Below are 17,942 nucleotides of genomic sequence, written 5' to 3' on the forward strand. Positions count from 1 at the left end.
AATTCAAACCTTAGTTTAGTTCTAACTTCCTGCTATGAAGCTGATAGATCCTACGTACTTGTCTTGTAAGGGCTTTGTAGCAGCAGAACATCAGAAGGCTTCTGGCAAAATGTTCACTGACCTTCTCCTGGGAGTTGTGATCTGCATGTAACTTGCTGCGCTGACAGTTTTTCCACATACTGAATTCAGTAATGCTACCCTACCATCCTTGAAGTGTAGGAAGCAATTGAACGAACTTCTGATGCTGCTGTTTATATTTTGCACTGAGCATTTTTCTTTTGTTTTAGGCTTGTTCAAACAGGATGAATTTTTGCATGAATAAGTGCGTTCTTCACTGAAATTCCCAATGAAAATCCACCGTTCTAGAAGGAACAAGTGTATCAGACGTAAAATTGTCACTGTCTCAATGACAGTGTGCAGGCTTCCAAGATCCTATAGGAGCCAACCAATTTCCCCCCACTAGTGTTGTGGGCACTGGGAAGCATGCAAGCAAGAAGCAACAGAACAAAGGAGCTGGTCATAGCTGGTGAGATGAGACAACTCACCAGAACTTAAGCCTGACCAGGTTCCCCATGTCCCTTTGCTTCTCTGATCACGACACACGAGACCACCAGAGGGACACCAAGGTCCCTCAAAATTGACTACATCCACCACCACTCTACCAGTCTCCCAGTCCACCATCACAAGAAGAAGAAGAATGCAGTCTGCATAGACTCTTGAGAGAGTTTAGAGTGGGTATGACTTCACAACCTTTCTACTACTAAGTATTACATGGCAATGGCATTAGTACAAATCTTGCTTGTTTCCATGATTTCCCTGTTTTTGCTAAGTGCTAACTCACCGAACTCTATGCTGTATCCTGCATGTGCTCTTTTCCACAAGAACACGAGAAAAAACAAAGAAAAATAGGGAGAGAAGAAAAGGAAGAAAGAAGAAGGTGCAAGCACTCTTCAGCACGACAGAGCACGTACGCACACGGTTGCAGTACCTGAGGGCTGAACCGCCGAGGCTTTGAACGAAGCTAGTTGTGCAGCGGATTGGGGCCCTGGGGAACCAGCCTCTTCGACTCACCTTGCACCGCCCACGCGCCTGCGTCGCCGCCGACACCGGGCGCCGTCCGCGGCGGGGCGCGCGCTGCCCACAGCGCGCCACCGCCGTGCTCCGGCGCCACCGCCGCCACGGCTGGCTTCAGAAGTCTGCAGCTGCAGGTGACGGTGGCCAGCTCGATCCCCAGAAACAGCAGCAACAGAAGCATGGCCGGCGATGGAGCGTGCCTCATGGTGCAAGAAGAGGCGAGGAGCGGATTGGAAGGGTGGTTTTCCTAGCTTCTCTGCGGGGTCAGCTCTGCAAGTGCAAGCTAGCAAGAGAGATCACCAGATGGCCGCCTGCAGCCTGCAGGTCGATCAGCTCATGGCTGCTCAGAAGCTTCAGATGACCCGTGGTCTCGGGTGAAGGCGGCACATGTTTATATTTTCCTTGGTTCGTGTGGGTCATTTATAAGCATTAAATATGGTGGTACCGGTGATAATGGTTCATTCGGTACCTTGGTGTTAAGGGGAGAAAAATGCCCCGCGTAGTTGTTTCTCTTTATTTTTGCAAGGTACTACATTTTATTCCATTAGGATAAAGCTTTGACCCCTAGTTGCTTCACTAATATTCCTTGTGTTTTTTACAAGACGTATTTTGTTTCACTAATATAAGTTTTCTTTAATTTATATAAACCTATAGTTATAAGAAAGCTATCCTTTAATATGAATCTAGTACTGACATCAGCTTGTATCACAAAAGTTGTATATTATTGCAGTAATTGGCGGTCAAAGTCTCATCTCAATGAAACGTAATAAGCCTTATATAAGGAAATATTTTTGAATACATACGTATCTAGTAAGATCAATTTTATGCCATACATTAATGGAGTAATTATTGGTCAAAGGGTTATCCTAATGAAAGATAAATAATCTAGTAATAACTTCAAATAAAGGGAGTGCTTCCTTTCATGATCACAAGTATCCATTAAGATATTTTATATAATTTTCAATATAACCTTTCAATTAGTAATATGTACAAATATATTGTGTTAAATAGAAACTTTTATATATTTTTTTAAAAAACTTTGAAAAATAATTCTGCTAATCTTGTGATATCAATCTATGTGCAATTGTAGATATTGATAGTTAAAACTATAATAATTATAAGAAATCAAAATATTAACTTAAGAACAAATCTAAATGGGCTTATAATTTTGATAAGAGAAAGTACTAAATTAATTTATAAGCAATATAGGAAATAGCAATACGTGCTTAAGGCCATATTTGGATAGGAGTTTAACACCCTACTTTTAACACCTTTTTATCAGGGTCTGTTTGGGAAGGGGGTGTTAAAGTTTAACACGGTGTTAAATTTTAACACATTGGGGTGTTTGGATGGTTGGTTAAACTTTAACACCTTATGTTGGAATTGATAATATTACCCCTCATTACTCCTGGCCACCCGACGGCGCTATGCGGTAGCAACCACGCTCCTGGGGCACCCGGCTGGCGCTCGAGGGAGGAGGTGCGCCAGAGGAGGCCGGAGGAGGGGTGCCAGAGGGAGGAGATAGGCGCGCCCCCTCCCCGGGCCGCCTACCTTCGCCGCCCGCGCGCGCACCACCCTACCACCACCACGCCGCCGCCGCCGACCTGCGTCTCCGCCGTGCCCGCCGCAGAGGAGCCTCGAGGGGCGTCGAACTCCCGCGCCCGCGCGAGGCCAGCCCGCCGCCCAGCGCGGCATCCCGGACTGGCGGTGGCGGGCACAGCGGCTGTGACATCCTGACCCAAGGCTTAATAGGATTGATAGAATACTCATACCAACAAGTTGCAACTTCTTTTTCGGAAGCTCATCCTCAAAGAACTTTGGGGTTAAGCGTGCTTGGCCCAGAGCAATTTTGGGATGGGTGACCGACCAGGAAGTTCTTCCCGGGTGCGCACGAGTAAGGACAAAGTGCGCAGAAAAGACTTGTGTTGGTCTGTGAGGGAATTCTTGATATCCTAGAGAGCTGCCATGTGTAAGCGGGCTCAGCCCCGGGGGGGGGGGATGCCACAGTGGCAGCGCGCGACGGGCGAACCAGTGGCAGCAGGCACAGGCGCACAGCGGAGCGCCACGCGCGGATCGGGGAAGGAAGATAGGGGCAGCAGAGGAGAGAGAGGGGGGGCAACAAGGGGATATGTGAACTAGGGGATCACTTTTAACACCTTTAGCAAGTTTTAATACCCCCTCCATGTGTTTATGAAAAATAGGATGTTAAGCTTTAACACAACCCTTTTAACACAACTGTTTAGCAGCCAATGTGTTAAAAAGGTGTTTAAAGGGGGTGTTAAACTTTAACACCCCCTTCCCAAACAGGGCCTCACATTGCCTCCCAAATACGTGTTAAAATGGATGTGTTAAAGTTTAACACCCCCAATTTCATAAACACCTCAAGGGGTGTTAAAAGTTGTTAAACTTGTTAAAAGTGATTCCCCTCTCCACTTTTTCCCACCATTGCCCCCTTCTCTCTCCTCCCTCTCTCTCCGCTGGTCATAAATGAGGGGGCAATGGAGTCATTTGCCACCAAAAGTGTTAAAGTTTAACACACCATCCAAACACCCCAATGTGTTAAACTTTAGCACTCCATTTGAGAATGTTAAAACTTTAACACTTGTTAAACTTTAACACAGGGTATCTAAACAAGCCCTAAGAGAGTTCTCTGAAACTTGAGATATTGCAAGAGTCTAGTTGTCGTGCTTTATGGCAAGGCTAGGAATGCTCAATTACTTTTAGCAAGTTAGAATAGCTTGTATAGAACCTAGAACATTTCTATCCTCCCGTCTTATTTTAGTAATTGAACCTAAGAGCAGTGAGGTGCAGGTCTACATCTCCAACACCCAGGTTTGAGTCATCTTTAACTTGAGTTTAGATGCTTTTCTTTTCCCCCCTCTAGCTTGGATGTCCTCCCATTTTTTTAGAAGAGACAACGTTTTGCGTCACTTTACCACTTTGGCCTCGTGTCCATAGACTTGACTACAGTACCTCCAGCAAGCAACTATGGTACGTGGCAAATCATTGGAAGTAGTGGCTGGCTCACCATAGCGTCTGCTTGTTGCACACAGGATAAAAATGTAGTTCATTCTCCTGACAAATTCATCGGATGGTTTCACAATAGACCACTTCATGAAGAATCAAATATTGGCTCAGACCAAAACACCCCGTAAAAGAAAGACTGCAAAAACAGAGAGCAGTACTCTTTCTTGATTAGGCGTATCGATGAAGGCTAGTCCCCAAACTGTTTGCTCTAATTGCAGGCCCAAATCGACGACGGACTGACGGAGCCTTGTTGCGTTCAAAGAGGCGCATCTATCGGTTATGCCGCTGCTGGCCAATTTATGTGGCTGCCGGGCTGTTGATTGCCATTAAAATTCTTGTACCCCGTAGTTGCAATGAGTTGGCCGCGTGTTAAGGCCTCCTCCAATGGTACAAGCTAGTACCAGTACCTAGTTCTAAGCACTCTAGTAGATAACTCTTCAGCACTTAGCACATAGCTCATAATATAAATGATTCCACATGTCGTCCCTACTTAATCTTAAAGTGCATGTCTGAGACTATCTTTTCATTAAGAGATAGCTCTTCTCTCTTCTATTAAAATATAAGAAAATATCCTATGAGTTAGCTCATATGCGACCATCGGAAGAGACTAGACGGGAAGGGACGCGTTTCTTGGTGGACGATCAGTGATTACACTACAGAGCTAGCCCACCCACATGGCATCACTACTCCATCTGGTCTCTGTTGCATGGAGCCATTGCCTTGCCATGGACATCGCGTTCCAGGCTAGAAGTTGAGGAATGTGATTTGTCATCTGAAGCACATCCAATTGAAGCGTCGCATGTCTGGATCAGGAGAAGGCACGGGGAACAACGGTTCCAAAAACAGCTGGCTCTGAAACAGGACTGCATGGAGTAAGAGGCGTCGGCGCGGCAGCCGGCGACTTTTTCCCCATGCGCATCGTTGGCTACGCGCAGACTGCAGGATTGAGGATTCTAAATTTCGCAGGCACGTGTTGACCTGAGGCGCTGGGGCAGTGATCCCCGTCGTCCCCAGCGTGCCGGCGCCGACGCCAGTGGCTTTTCTCGCTTGACTCCGATGGTCGATGCTCGTGCAGTCGCCGGCTCGTCGTCGCACGTATATGGGTCTCGGCACCGCGCCGCAGCGTTTGGATGGGCCGCGCGGCGCAGTTGGGTTCACTGGACTCCCCCCACTCCACATATACGGAGCCCATAAGGAATTAAGACACGGGTGGGCTTACATTTTGCTCGGCCCAATAAACAGTTGGGACCCCCTCACCTTCTTCGTTCTCCTCTCGCTGTATGACGGCGAGACGAGAGGATTCTGGCGAAAGATGCGAGAGGGAAGAAGATTTCGTTGATTCAGACAAGGCGAAGGGGAAAATTCTCAGCTGAGACCATCAGGTCCCGCTCCCGCGGTGTGATTTGGGCTCAGGCGCTCATCTCCTACTCCCCCCTCCCGTCGCCGCTACCTGAGCTCCGTTCCCACTTGCCTCCTCACGTGATCCCGTCCCCCCTCACCAGCTACCACTCGGCACCAATTCTCTCCCTCGGCAAGTGAATCGGCTGCAGAGTGCGGGGGACTCGTTGGTTAATCGGTTCTACTAGTTGCTACTGATCCTGCAGGTTACTGGTGGGAACTAGGCCCATGTTGAGCGGCCGCGCCGTGACGCTGAGCGAGAGGGGCGACTCCGGCACGCGCTTGGACGAGGATGTCGCGCCCGAGGCCGGCGACGAGGAGGCCGAGTCCACCGCAAGGGTGCTGTACCGGGCCTCGTTCCAGGAGCTGATGCCCGGCTACCTACAGTACGACACCATCATCTGGGCGGCGATATCCCTGCTGCTCGTCCTGGCGTGGGGGATCGGTCTGCTCCTGCTTCTCTACCTGCCGTACAAGAGATACGTGCTCAAGAGGGACATCATGTCCCGCCAACTCTATGTCACGGAAAACAACATAGTGTACAAGGTAACCGTAAGCGGTAGTCCTGCTGTGTTGATTCGTTGGTTGTGCTGGAGATGTGAAATATTGGTGCTCAATGGGTGTGAAATTTTCGCAGGCGACTAGACCTTCCTACTTGCCGTTCATGGGGATAGTCAAGAAAGAGATTAAAGTGCCTCTCCATTTGATCGTTGATATTGTAGTTGAGCAAGGTAGATGAGAGCATAGGAACCTATTCTGATTTCGACTATTGACATAGTGACATGTTACTTCTTGTTTAGGCAAACCAGTAGTAGCAATACACCTTCTTGGTATCCTGAAATTACTGCACGGTGCCTTTCCATATTCATATAGTGCAAATCTGCTTTATGATGGATATGAAGCTTTGGAAACATCTATTTTTTTAAAAAAAAAATCACCTCTACACTGGCTTGGTGGATTCATTTGCGTAAACCTATCATTTCTGTTACCTACTTTGGTCATGTGCTGATTTTTTGTTTGTTAAACTTCACTGAAGAAACACATGTTAGTGAATTTATTTATCTAATGTTTAAGAAAATATCTGCTTTTCTTACAGTTCATATCTCATTGATGAACATGAAACAGAAAGTTGTGAAATGACCTTGTTTGTATGTTTCTGAAAAAAAAATTCAATTATGCAGGCTGTCTACAATCTGCTTATAGCTTATACACGTTTAGAATAGAAAGCATAGCCCATGGGAAACCTGCTCCCGTTGATGAACTGCAATTTCATGGTGTCCATGATCCAGATCTTCTGAGAAAGGTATTTGCTGTGCGCCATTGCTAATAACGGACCTTATAAGATGTGTGTTACCTTACACCTGTTAATCTGCTATACAATATCTTTAGTACTATTTTTATGATTGAAAATAATGATCCAGTCTGGGATTTTCTGCAGTCACAAAATTAGCACATGTATACATGTTCTTAGCTGATTGTTTGGTGCTGTCTGTTTCATTATTTCGTGAAGGTTATTATCAGAGAAGCTTCCAGGAGAACACAAGAAGTCCAAAGTTGGAGAACTAGATTGTACTCTGGGGAAGGCCCTTCCTATGTTCCACCAACTAGTGGATTACACTCTCCTAGTGCAAAGGTAGTCCTGTGGCCCTGGTCATATGCTCATTGCTCCTGTTGGATGTCCTTGATTCTAAGGGTGGAATTAGTGTGTGCAGGTCAAAGCTTCCTCAATCCGTGCTTTCCTCGATCCTAAGGGCAAAATTCCTGACAGTATATTGCTCCACAAGCTTGAAGAAGTTAGTCGATCGGTGAAGGTACAGGGCTTTAATCTGTGTCATGTAATTCTGGAGATAGCTCAAGTGCTCAGCATCCTTTGTTGTCCTGTTGTTTATGCAGAATCTTGAGTCTCTCCTCATAGGATCACATACAAGAGAATGATGCGATATGTGATCAGCACATATTCTGTATCAACTTCTACGATTTACTCTCAAACATGGAAAGAACAGGAAGCACAAGCAGAGTGTATGAAGTCTGCGTTCTATTTAGCCCTGCAAACACCATGGCAGATTATGAAGCAACTGTGGTGCTGAGAATGAGCCTTTTGTTTTATTTGCTGGTAGTCATGTGTTGTACATAGGTGATAGGTCATGCTGATTCTTTCAAGTTTCACAATTCCATGTACATAATCAATGGCATTGGATTGCAAAGTAGATCAACACACATGTAAGATCTGTATACTGTCCAAACTGGTATTTGGTGTGTTCATTCAAAATGAAAATGATATTTGGTGTTATTATATCTTGCCTGACCTGAATATGCTCTGTCAGGCTTTAATTCAGTTGCTGATGTAGAAGCAGAAGATTTTTAATCGCAAATTATTGCAGAGTTGTGCAGAGGTGCAACTATTATGACTATTGAACTCAGTGCTGAAGCTAGTGGTGATGATTAAATTGCCATTGTGTACAACGTTGTCCAATAAGAGCTAACATTGTGTTTCTTTAGATTTTAAATCATTTGAAGGTGCAGAACTGCATGCTTGGTCCCGCTGCTTGTTCTAACCTGATTATACAGCTCGTTACCCGTCAAGTATATACCAAAATCTTGCTTCGAGTACCATGCTGGCTAAATACAAATAATTTGATCGTTTTCCAACAGCTTCAAACCCTTCCCTATAGTAACCAATGGACGAAATCAGTAAGCAAATGCTGATTACAACTTCCACAGCTGATACTATATAAAATACTATACAAGATTGCAAATGTTCACATGTACAGTACTAAATTGATGGTATGCAGAATTGCACCCATGATGCAAAGGTGAAGGACGGTTCACCTTGATCCATATGTTTTTATTAGTTTAGTTTTGGTTTAGTGTAATTATACTCTATACAAGGATTCATAAATGAATCCAGAACACAATGTGCATTACACTTTATTATGCCAACTAGCTGCAGACAGCCAGAGCCAGAAAGCTTCATAGCAGCAGCCAAATCTCTATGCATTCCTGGCTTCCGCATCTGAAGTTTCCTTCGGCTTCTCACCATCTTGACGATTGCTTAGATCCTTTTCATCTATATGTTCCCTGTTTCCTTTGGTTGCCCAGCATCTTCATGGCTGGTTGCTGTGTTCTTCAAATCTACAGCATCTGCTGCTTTATTTTTCTTCTCCGTTGCATCTTCAGGTTTACATCTATTCTTGTCATCTACTATCTGAGGTGTTTGCTTTGGTTCAACTGCTTCTTCAGTGCTACTGTTGTTCTTTACATCCGCATCTGGTGTTTCTTTTGGCTCAATTGCTTCTTCAGTACTACTGTTCTTTACAGCCACATTTGGTGTTTCATCAGGCTTCTCTACCGCATCTACTTGGCTGCTTGTTTTCATTGCATCTGAATCCAGCAATTCTTTTCCCTCTCTATATCTTGATGGCTGCTTGTGTTCACATCGACATCTGGCGTTTCTGTTGTCTCCTCAACTACGCTCCCTTGATTTGATGCTCCAGTTTCCTTTGGTTCTGGCACATGGTCACTTTCAAGAGTGCTTGCATCGATGTCTCTTTCAGTTGTCACAGTACTCGTACAATCTTCCTCTGCAACCAGAACGGTCTTCTTGATTGTTCCAACTGTAACATACTTGCTCTTGAATTTGTACTCCCATTCTTGCAAGGCCTCGGCCTCAAAAGGGCCTAACCCTGAAATGTCACTGGTTAAATCACTTGGTTCAAATGACATCTGTGCCAAAGCCCTACTTGCATCTCTGCCAGCGAACAAGATGTATGGGCCATCAGGTCCGTAAAACATCCTGCAAAAGGAGATGAAAGTGGAAATGAAGGAACATATTGCATTTGCAACCATGGATATGTTACACTAAGGTCACTATCAGTTCCTGTAAGATCAGTTGTGGAAAAGGTGCTCAATGATGTCAATAATGCCAAAACTGAGTAATTTGATGCTATTTGGTTGGCCATCCAACCATTCTCATGCTATCAGATAAGCTGTTCCTTTCTGATGAATCTTCTAAGGGAGAAAATAATTCCTGATTCTTCTCTGAAAGGTCAGATCATTTTGATTAGACCAGGAATGACAGGAAATTTTTAAGCTCAGATAGCTACAGTGCCATCCATAGTGGTGAGCTCATAAAAGCTGGAAACGCCTTGTTGAATTTAGGTGACCTCTCAAACACTCCGTTCACATGAGATGTGAATTGATTTGGGACTGATCAGCATCTAGAAAGCATCTTCCTAACTGAAATAGTTTACTAGTTTGGTATTTGTATATCGTCAAACTAAGCCAACTGCTACAAAGCAATTCCCTTCACAATAGCCTGGCTAAAATTCTAAGAAAATAGATACTCATTTTAAGAAGAGGGAAATAAAAGTGAATAAAATGGCGCTTAAGCATCCTTATAAAAATTAATTTCTCAAGACAATTACTTTGATTTCACATGGAAAGGTCAGTAAACTCTGGTATTACAGGAAATCGACAAGAGACGTCGGGGCTTCCTCTGGGCCGGCAAGCCTGCAGCCAGCCTGCAGCGTATGGTGGCCATTGCCTGGTGGCTGTCTGCAGACCGCTCGCTTATGGAGGGTTGGGCATCCCCGACTTGCGCATCGCATCGCTAGCCTTGAGAATGAGGTGGCTATGGCTGAAGAAAACGTATCCCGGTCGTCCATGGAAACATATGCAGCTCGACTTCGAACAGGATAATGATCTGAAAAAACTGTTCCAAGCTTCGATTCAGGTACAAGTAAGAGATGGCAACTTAGCATTGTTTTGGGTCGATAACTGGATGGGTCAGGCCTCGCCGTGTACCTTGGCTCCGGAATTGTGCAACTTGATCAGGCCACGAATCAAGAATCGATGGACAGTAGCGCAGGGGATGCACCAAAAGCAATGGATTCATGATATTGTCGGACACCTAACAGTAACTGCGTTAACTGAATACGTCACCTTATGGCATCACTTACAGCAGGTTCAGTTAACGCCCGGGGTTGAAGATTCGGTGACTTGGAAATGGGATATCTCTGGTTCTTACTCCTCTAAATCGGTATGCAAGTTCTTCTACATCACCTCCGTCAAGTTTGCCGCAGCGGAACTGATTTGGAAGGCTTGGGTACCATTGAAAGTGAAGGTATTCATGTGGTTAGCTATCAAGAATCTGCTCTGGACAGCTGCTAGGAGGCAGAGGCGAGGATTGCAAGATCATGCGTGTTGTGGCCTGTGTGACAAGGAATCAGAGACTGCAGATCACCTCTTCTCCAGGTGCCCATTCTCTATGCAAGTGTGGCATCGAGTCAGCGCAGTACTGAACCTGCACAACGCCATCCCGGCAAATGAAGTCGGACTGCTAGACTGGTGGCTCAGCAAGAGAAGCGGTGTCCATTCCGGGCAAATGAAAGGCTTCGATTTAGCGTTTATGCTTGTTTCATGGAAAATATGGAAGGAACGCAATGAAAGGGTGTTTGCAAGATCACCACCAAAGGATGCATCACAACTGCTGCAGGAGATCATTCAGGAAGGGCAACTTTGGTGTGCCTCTGGTGCAAAACACCTAGCTGCCATAGGCTGGCCGATACCATCAGGTGTTTTAGATCAACATTTCTGATTTCGGCATTTCTGTGCCATTTGTGTTGTCATTGCGGTGGTGTAATGTAAGCTAAAACATGCCTAAACCCAGATAGGCCCGCGATGTAAAAAACTTTTTTCTTCTTAATACAAAGATACGCAGCTCTCCTGCGTATTCACGAAAACTCTGATTTTGTATGGCGAAAAAAAAAATGAAATGGTTCGCCGTTCCGTTGCTTCTGCGGACATGAAGATTACTAACTGAAAAGACTTGATGTTCTGCACCAATCGTCACCCTTTTGCTAATTTGCTTTTTCAGACATGAATGAAGATTATAAACTGAAGATTCATATAATAGGTTACTGAAGCTACATCTTACAACTAATATTATTCTAAAAAACAAGTACTAAAGATTTTTTTTTTCTTCTTCCATGAGAATTTTGTGAAAGTTCTCCATCAGAAACAGAACTGAAACCTCGCAACGTGGGCAACAGCGAAGAAAGCTCATGTTGCGGGGTGAGCCCAATAGCCAATGCCAATTGATCGGAGAAAACTGGACTGTTTGGGCCGTTCTTTCTTTCTTGAGAATCCTCACTTGAGTCAGCTCACTGTAGATACGGTCCATGCAAGGACTTGCTGCATTCTGAATGAATGACTCTTCTTCGGCTTCTCACTTTCAATGGCCAGTTTCTGACTAGGTCTACGCGAATAGAAGTATACGGTATACACCCGTTTAGACTACGGTGATCGAACAAGCCCGTATCTAGATGACTAGATGTTCCGAATTGCATCCAACGAATCTGTTTAGTATCTCGTTGTGAAAGGATCCTTTTTTTAATGTTATATGATGTAAGTAGAGTCAGGATGTAGTGTAAGTAGGCACGGGTGGACACATCTAGATCCTTCCCTTAGTAATAAAAAAAAGATGTACCCAGTGCGAAAGCTCCCACACAAGGTGGAGTCCGGGGAAGGAAATTTCTAGATAGCTTTACCCTTGCCAAATTCTTTTAAAATTCTGCAAAGAGGCTGGTTCAAACTTAGGACCTCCATGTCACAAGTGTTGAATTCCCTTAGTAATGTTATGATTTTTTATTTTTCAGTTCCAGATTAGTTCATAAAAAATTGAATGAGTTTTGAGTCGGTCCACATAGGCTAGAGAAAAGAAAACTTGCAGCCTTGCTCAATCAAGAGGTATCATAGATTATAATATGCTGAGAGGTATAAAGTGGATATATGAGGTATCACTATTTAGTTCTTGAATATTAAAGCCTATGTTAAAGCATCTCCAGCAGTCCCCCAATAAATATTTTCCAATAATTAGTTAATAGGATATTACAATATCACTTTCACCGTTATGCGGATAGTTGCTTTTGCAGTCTCCCAATAATCTCATTCCAATCCAACTACCATGTTATAGTTAAAGGTACTTTTAGTAGCATTTAAAAAATACGGACTCTTTAAATTTTACTCTAAATATAACATAATCTTCATTCCTAAAATATTCAAAACCTATTTTACAAACCAAAACATGCATTGAACTTACATATGTGATGCATTTTATTGCCCTCAAAAATCCATCCTAAATCTAACCCTCAATCCTCGGGATAAGGGTTCTTTTTCTAAAATTAATATTCAAATCAAATTTGAATATTAATTTCCAACTCAAATCTCTATACGGTTCCTATTCAATTTCAATCACACTCAAACCCCATTAAAATCCAAAACCATCCAAAAAATCCCAACTCTGCCATTTCAACCCTATGCCTCAAACTCACTTCAAATTTTAAAACTGTTTCAAATTTGAATTCAAAACCACACTTAAACAAATGAAAAACCTATTTTAAACTAACATGGGCCGGCAACTTCCCATTAGGCATGCTCACCCTTTCGGCCCAACCCGCCTCCCTGCCCACGCCCGTGCTCGCGCGTCAGCCCACTCCACCGCGCGGCCTAGCCTGCCTTCCCGGCCCACCACACGCACTCGCCAGCCCAACTTGCCTACGGCCCGCGCTGCCGGTATCCGGTGTCAGTCAGTGGCCCGCGCTGCATATCGGACCTAATTTATGGAGATTCCAAAATAGTGGTTGCCGGTAGCCACTGTCAGTGTGTCACTTTGTCCCCATCAAACAAGCCTCAAATTTCAAAGGTTTTTAAGACCTAGCAAAGGGCCTTCAATTTCGTTACACGATCAGAGTTTGCACGTCTTGCCGTCGCTACTCGCTAGCCGTTGCACATTATTTCCGTGTTTGCAGTCAATTTTCAAGCCTCCTTGCGTGTTTCCAGAGACGTCAAGTTATTAGATCTCCCGGAACAGGAAGATTCGCAAGATCAACACCGCAGTTGACTACCTGGAAATAGGAGACTTAAAAGTTTTGAACAACAGACATAGATAGCTCTTTCCCTAGCGGGGAAAAAACAAAGAATTACAGAGGTCATGGTCATTACCAAAAGTTTCAACTTCACCTTGTGAAATGAAGATTCATTAGCACTTTGCATTGCTCATCTTGCTGCAGGTATGTCAGAGATGTTACCAGCTACGGTCGATGACGAAGAGAGGGAGTTCAGCACCTGGTTTCGCATCAGTGTCTGCAAGTTGAATCCTAGGTGAGCTTCCGACAGCTCCGGGAGCGCCGCGCTGCCATCCAGGAACTGCACGATCTGCTGGACGCCGGGGCGCGCACCGGGCAACGGATGCGAGCACAGCAGGCTTAGCTTCATCACCAGGCTCGCTTCCTCCACGACGAAGTCGCCCCGGAGGCGCGGGTCGACGGCGTCGGTGACCGTCCCCCCGCGCCACCGCTCGGCCACCCAGTCCACCAGCAGGTGGTGGTCGCCGTGCTCGTCCTGCACGACCGGCCGCCGGCCGCAGGCGACCTCCAGCATGAACACGCCGAAGGCGAACACGTCGGAGGCCTTGGACGCCCTGCCGGTGTGCCCGAGCTCCGGGGCAAGGTACCCCATCGTCCCAACCACGTGCGTGGTATGTGGGTCCGTGCCGTGGTCGTACAGCCTCGCCAGGCCGAAGTCGCCTAGCCTCCCGTTCATCTCGGCGTCGAGGAGCACGTTGCTCGCCTTGATGTCCCGGTGCAAGACCACTTGCTCCCAGTCTTCGTGGAGGTACAGTACGCCGCACGCGACGCCTTTGATGATCCTGAACCTTTGACCCCAGTTCAGAACGGGACCGTCTTGATGGTGCAATAGCTTGTCGAGACTGCCATTCGGCATGTAATCGTAGACCAGCAAGAGCTCGCCGTGTCGCCGGCAGTAGCCAAGAAGCTGGACGAGGTTCCGGTGCCGGAGCTGGCCGATAGTGACCACCTCGGCGACGAACTCCTTCATCCCTTGCCTCGACTCATGGGACACCTTCTTCACCGCGACCTCCACCCCGGACACGGGGAGCACTCCCCTGTACACCCTCCCGAACCCGCCGATGCCGAGCAGGCGCTCGTCGCGGAAACCTTTGGTGGCGTGGTGCAAATCCTTGTACGAGAATCGGTGCGGGCCGAACGTGACCTCCCAGTCCTCTTTGAGCTCTGCGTACTTGTGCCACCGCCAGCGGATCAGAAGGGCGATGATGGCCAATGCGAACACGAATGCCGCTGACGCTATCGGCAGCACGATCTTGAGTGTCTTCGAAGGATCAGGCTTGGGGACTGTCGTCTCCGGCAAGGCTGGCAGCTTGGAGATGTTCAGCGACGGGGCTGGGCCACCGTCCATCTTGAAGCTCCAGGCGAGCACGTAGTGGCGGCTGGCGACGACGCCGGTGGACGACGAGAAGCCGACGAAGGCTTCGCCGCCGTCGATGATCGCTGAGAGGTTAACCGTGGTGGAGAGCAGCGGCTTCTTCGGCTTGGGCAGCTCGAGGGGAGCCATGGTGACGTTGACCAGCGAGGCGCGCGCGTCGAAGTCCACCCACACCTGCGCCGCCGTGCGGTTCAGCAGGCTCATGTTCCGGAACGCGCTGGTGGCGTCGTCGTAGTAGCCCGCGTCGCTGGCGACCTGGGACACGAGGCCGTTCACGTTGACCCCGACGTGGTTGTCGCTCATGTCCCCGAACTCGGCGTTGACGATGGTATCGAGCTCGACGGCCAGGAAGTGGTTGGTGGCGTTGCCGTTGTTGGCCGCGTTGGCCAGGCCCATGTACTGGCTCTGCAGCGCCGTCGAGAAGTCCGTGCTCCTGGCCACGACGAAGGCCAGGCCGGGGCTGCTCAGGTCGGCGTACTCGCTGGCGATGCCGAACACGTAGGCGGCCGAGAAGGACCGCATCACGGCGCCGCCGCCGCCCGCCGCGCCGCGGTGGAACCGCAGAGGGGAAGGGTAGAAGGCGTGGCCCTTGAGCAGGGTCGTGCCGTTCGTCAGCATGAGGAGGCCGTCCGCGGTGACCGCGGCCGTGCCGTTGAGCGTGAGGTTCGCGCCGGCGAAGCCGTCGAAGGTGAACTGGTCGGCCGCCGGCGCCAGGCGAAGGCGATGGAGAGTCAGGAAGAGAAGAAGCAATGGAACGCGGCGCATGATTGGCGTGCGGTAGCACTGTTGACCCCAATTGTTCACTGAGCTTACTTAACATACTAATAGCTAGGAATAATGGAACGATCAGTGTGATTTGACCATGGTTTATCTAAGCCCTTCTGATAGACAATTGATGATCATGGAAGACGATTGGTCTGCTGTCAGCTGTGCTATTTGGACTTTGGACGCGTTGAGATGCCAGGACTGGCCGGGATCAGCGACGAAGTCTACACAATTCACTTCCGGTTGACCTACAGAATTGCAATAACACTGTTGATACCGGAGGATAATGCTAGGCCAAAACTGATGTAGCCATCGTTGATCGTTGCACGTCACCGATGAAAGATACGGTTCTGCTAACGAAATCATCTAGAACCCCACATCGACCTAAGCGACTTTTATTCTGTGCTAACCCGCGTCCCCCTTTTCTCTCACACTTTTTATTTTTCTTGAGGGAGAGACCCTTCAACTTGTGAAACTTGCGTGTCTTTGCAAATTATGCCAAAAATGCCGAAATGTTTCCTCGAAATTGACTTGTGGATCAACGTTGACTTGTCAATCTTTCTTACACTACAGTATGATGAAATGCCTCTAAAAGTAAGTATAACTTCCCACTATGAGCGTATGGTCATTAAATACAAACATGTAACTCGCAAAAAAAATACAAACATGTAAATATGCGAACTCTAGGATTCAAAAATTGGCGGATATAGTCATGCACATGCACCCACAACTCCACCAACAACTCCTGAGTACCTCCCTACCCGATTATTATCAACCGTTGATTAAAAAAGAGTTGAATTACTGTAAGGAGGGGTAGTTTAGTAATAGTCAGCGCTAATCTTCGCAGCGCAAACAAATCGAGTCGCCTACCCCTCTCATCGTCTCACCCCGCTCGTCCTTCGGACGGCTCTCTCCTCCGCCTCTCTAATCCAGCGTCTTCTAGGCGTGGGGCTCGGCCTCGGCCGAGGCTGCGGCGTCCACTGTTGCAAGGTTTAGGTACGAGGACACGGGGTGATTAGGTGCGGTGTTGGCCGTGGGGTTCAACACGTTGGGCTAACACTGGCAGCCGGCTCCACTAAAAGTTGATTTATATATGTAGGAAATGCTGTGCTTGAGAGTAGACGAGAATTAGCTAGTTAGTATTTTTTGAGATCAGGGTCATCTGCACCTCCCTATTCCTTTGGCATACAGTCAAGATTTCCCTATCTTACAGTATGCAGATGACACCCTACTAATTATGGAACCCCAACCAACTTCTGCACTTGAAACAGCTTCTCCAGAATTTTGCAGTATCCACTGGTCTCAAAGTTAACTTCTCTAAATCAATGATGGTGCCTATTAATATCACAGAAGATAGATTGCAGTTCTTATCACAAACCTTTGGATGTGCTATAGGTGGTTTCCCTTTTACTTACCTAGGGCTACCCCTGGGTCTCACTAAATCCAGGATTGAAGAATTTTTACCAATGGTATCCAGGTGTGAAAGAAGATTGGTAACCACATCAAATTTTTTATCAGATGCAGGAAGGCTTCAGTTAACAAATTCAATCTTCACAGCTATGCCAATGTTTCATATGTGCACTTTCTTATTACATAAGACAGTGTACAAACAAGTGGATAAGTATAGAAAATGTTGTCTCTGGAGAAAATCTGATATAAATAATAGACAGTCACCCAAAGCTGCCTGGGAGCTTGTATGCCTGCCAAAGAAAGAGGGTGGCCTTGGTGTTTTAAATCTGAGGACCCAAAATGAAGCTCTTTTACTCAAATACCTACACAAATTCTTTAACCGAGCAGATATCCTATGGGTTCATCTGATTTGGGAGAAACATTATACTACTGGTAGACTGCCAGGACGAGTAAGAAAATGATCTTTTTGGTGGAGAGACATTGTCAAGCTTATGGACAAATTTAAGGGCTTAGCGTCAGTAACAGTTGGAAATGGACGAACATGTTTACTTTGGCATGATCTGTGGAACAATAAGGTTCCTGCCCAAGCGTATCCACAACTTTATTCACTCACTAAAAAGGAAGACATATCTATCAGGCAGGCCTATGTGCTAACAGATTTACAATAGCTCTTCAATTTACCTCTAACAGCCCTAGCCATGGATCAATTGCTACAATTAGCTGCTGATTTGGATTTCATCTCAATAAATGATGAGGAAGACTGCTGGACATATATTTGGGGCAATCAACATTTCTCCTCATCAAAAGCATATAGAGCACTAACAGGTCATCATCATGTTCATCCAGTTTTCAGGTAGCTTTGGAGATCTAAATGCCAAAGCAAACATAAATTCTTTTTCTGATTGCTTCTCAAAGACAGATTGAGTACAAGAAATGTTCTTCGAAGAAAACATATGGAATTGCCCTCT

The 17,942-nt window shown here is 46.4% G+C and overlaps 2 protein-coding genes across 3 annotated transcripts; one reads left to right on the plus strand and one right to left on the minus strand.

Annotated features, from left to right (window-relative positions):
* The first annotated feature begins 5,352 nt into the window (after positions 1-5,352).
* Positions 5,353-7,794, plus strand: LOC101782328. Of its 2 annotated transcripts, none has more exons than XM_004953189.3 (6): positions 5,353-6,045; positions 6,137-6,230; positions 6,681-6,802; positions 7,010-7,132; positions 7,203-7,310; positions 7,393-7,794. In XM_004953189.3, the coding sequence occupies exons 1-6, from the start codon at positions 5,728-5,730 to the stop codon at positions 7,432-7,434; spliced, it is 807 nt and encodes a 268-aa protein (XP_004953246.1). In that variant the 5' UTR covers positions 5,353-5,727; the 3' UTR covers positions 7,435-7,794. The 2 variants fall into 2 exon arrangements, with proteins under 2 accessions (XP_004953246.1, XP_004953247.1); XM_004953190.3 differs by having other exon boundaries at positions 5,359-6,045; positions 7,212-7,310.
* Positions 7,795-13,178: 5,384 nt separating this feature from the next.
* Positions 13,179-15,597, minus strand: LOC101783268 (L-type lectin-domain containing receptor kinase IV.2). Its single transcript, XM_004953192.2, has one exon. It carries the CDS (start codon positions 15,562-15,564, stop codon positions 13,555-13,557), a length of 2,010 nt encoding a protein of 669 aa, XP_004953249.1. The 5' UTR covers positions 15,565-15,597; the 3' UTR covers positions 13,179-13,554.
* Positions 15,598-17,942: the final 2,345 nt, after the last annotated feature.

The sequence above is a fragment of the Setaria italica genome, chromosome I (assembly GCF_000263155.2).
Source record: "Setaria italica strain Yugu1 chromosome I, Setaria_italica_v2.0, whole genome shotgun sequence".
NCBI lineage: Eukaryota > Viridiplantae > Streptophyta > Magnoliopsida > Poales > Poaceae > Setaria > Setaria italica.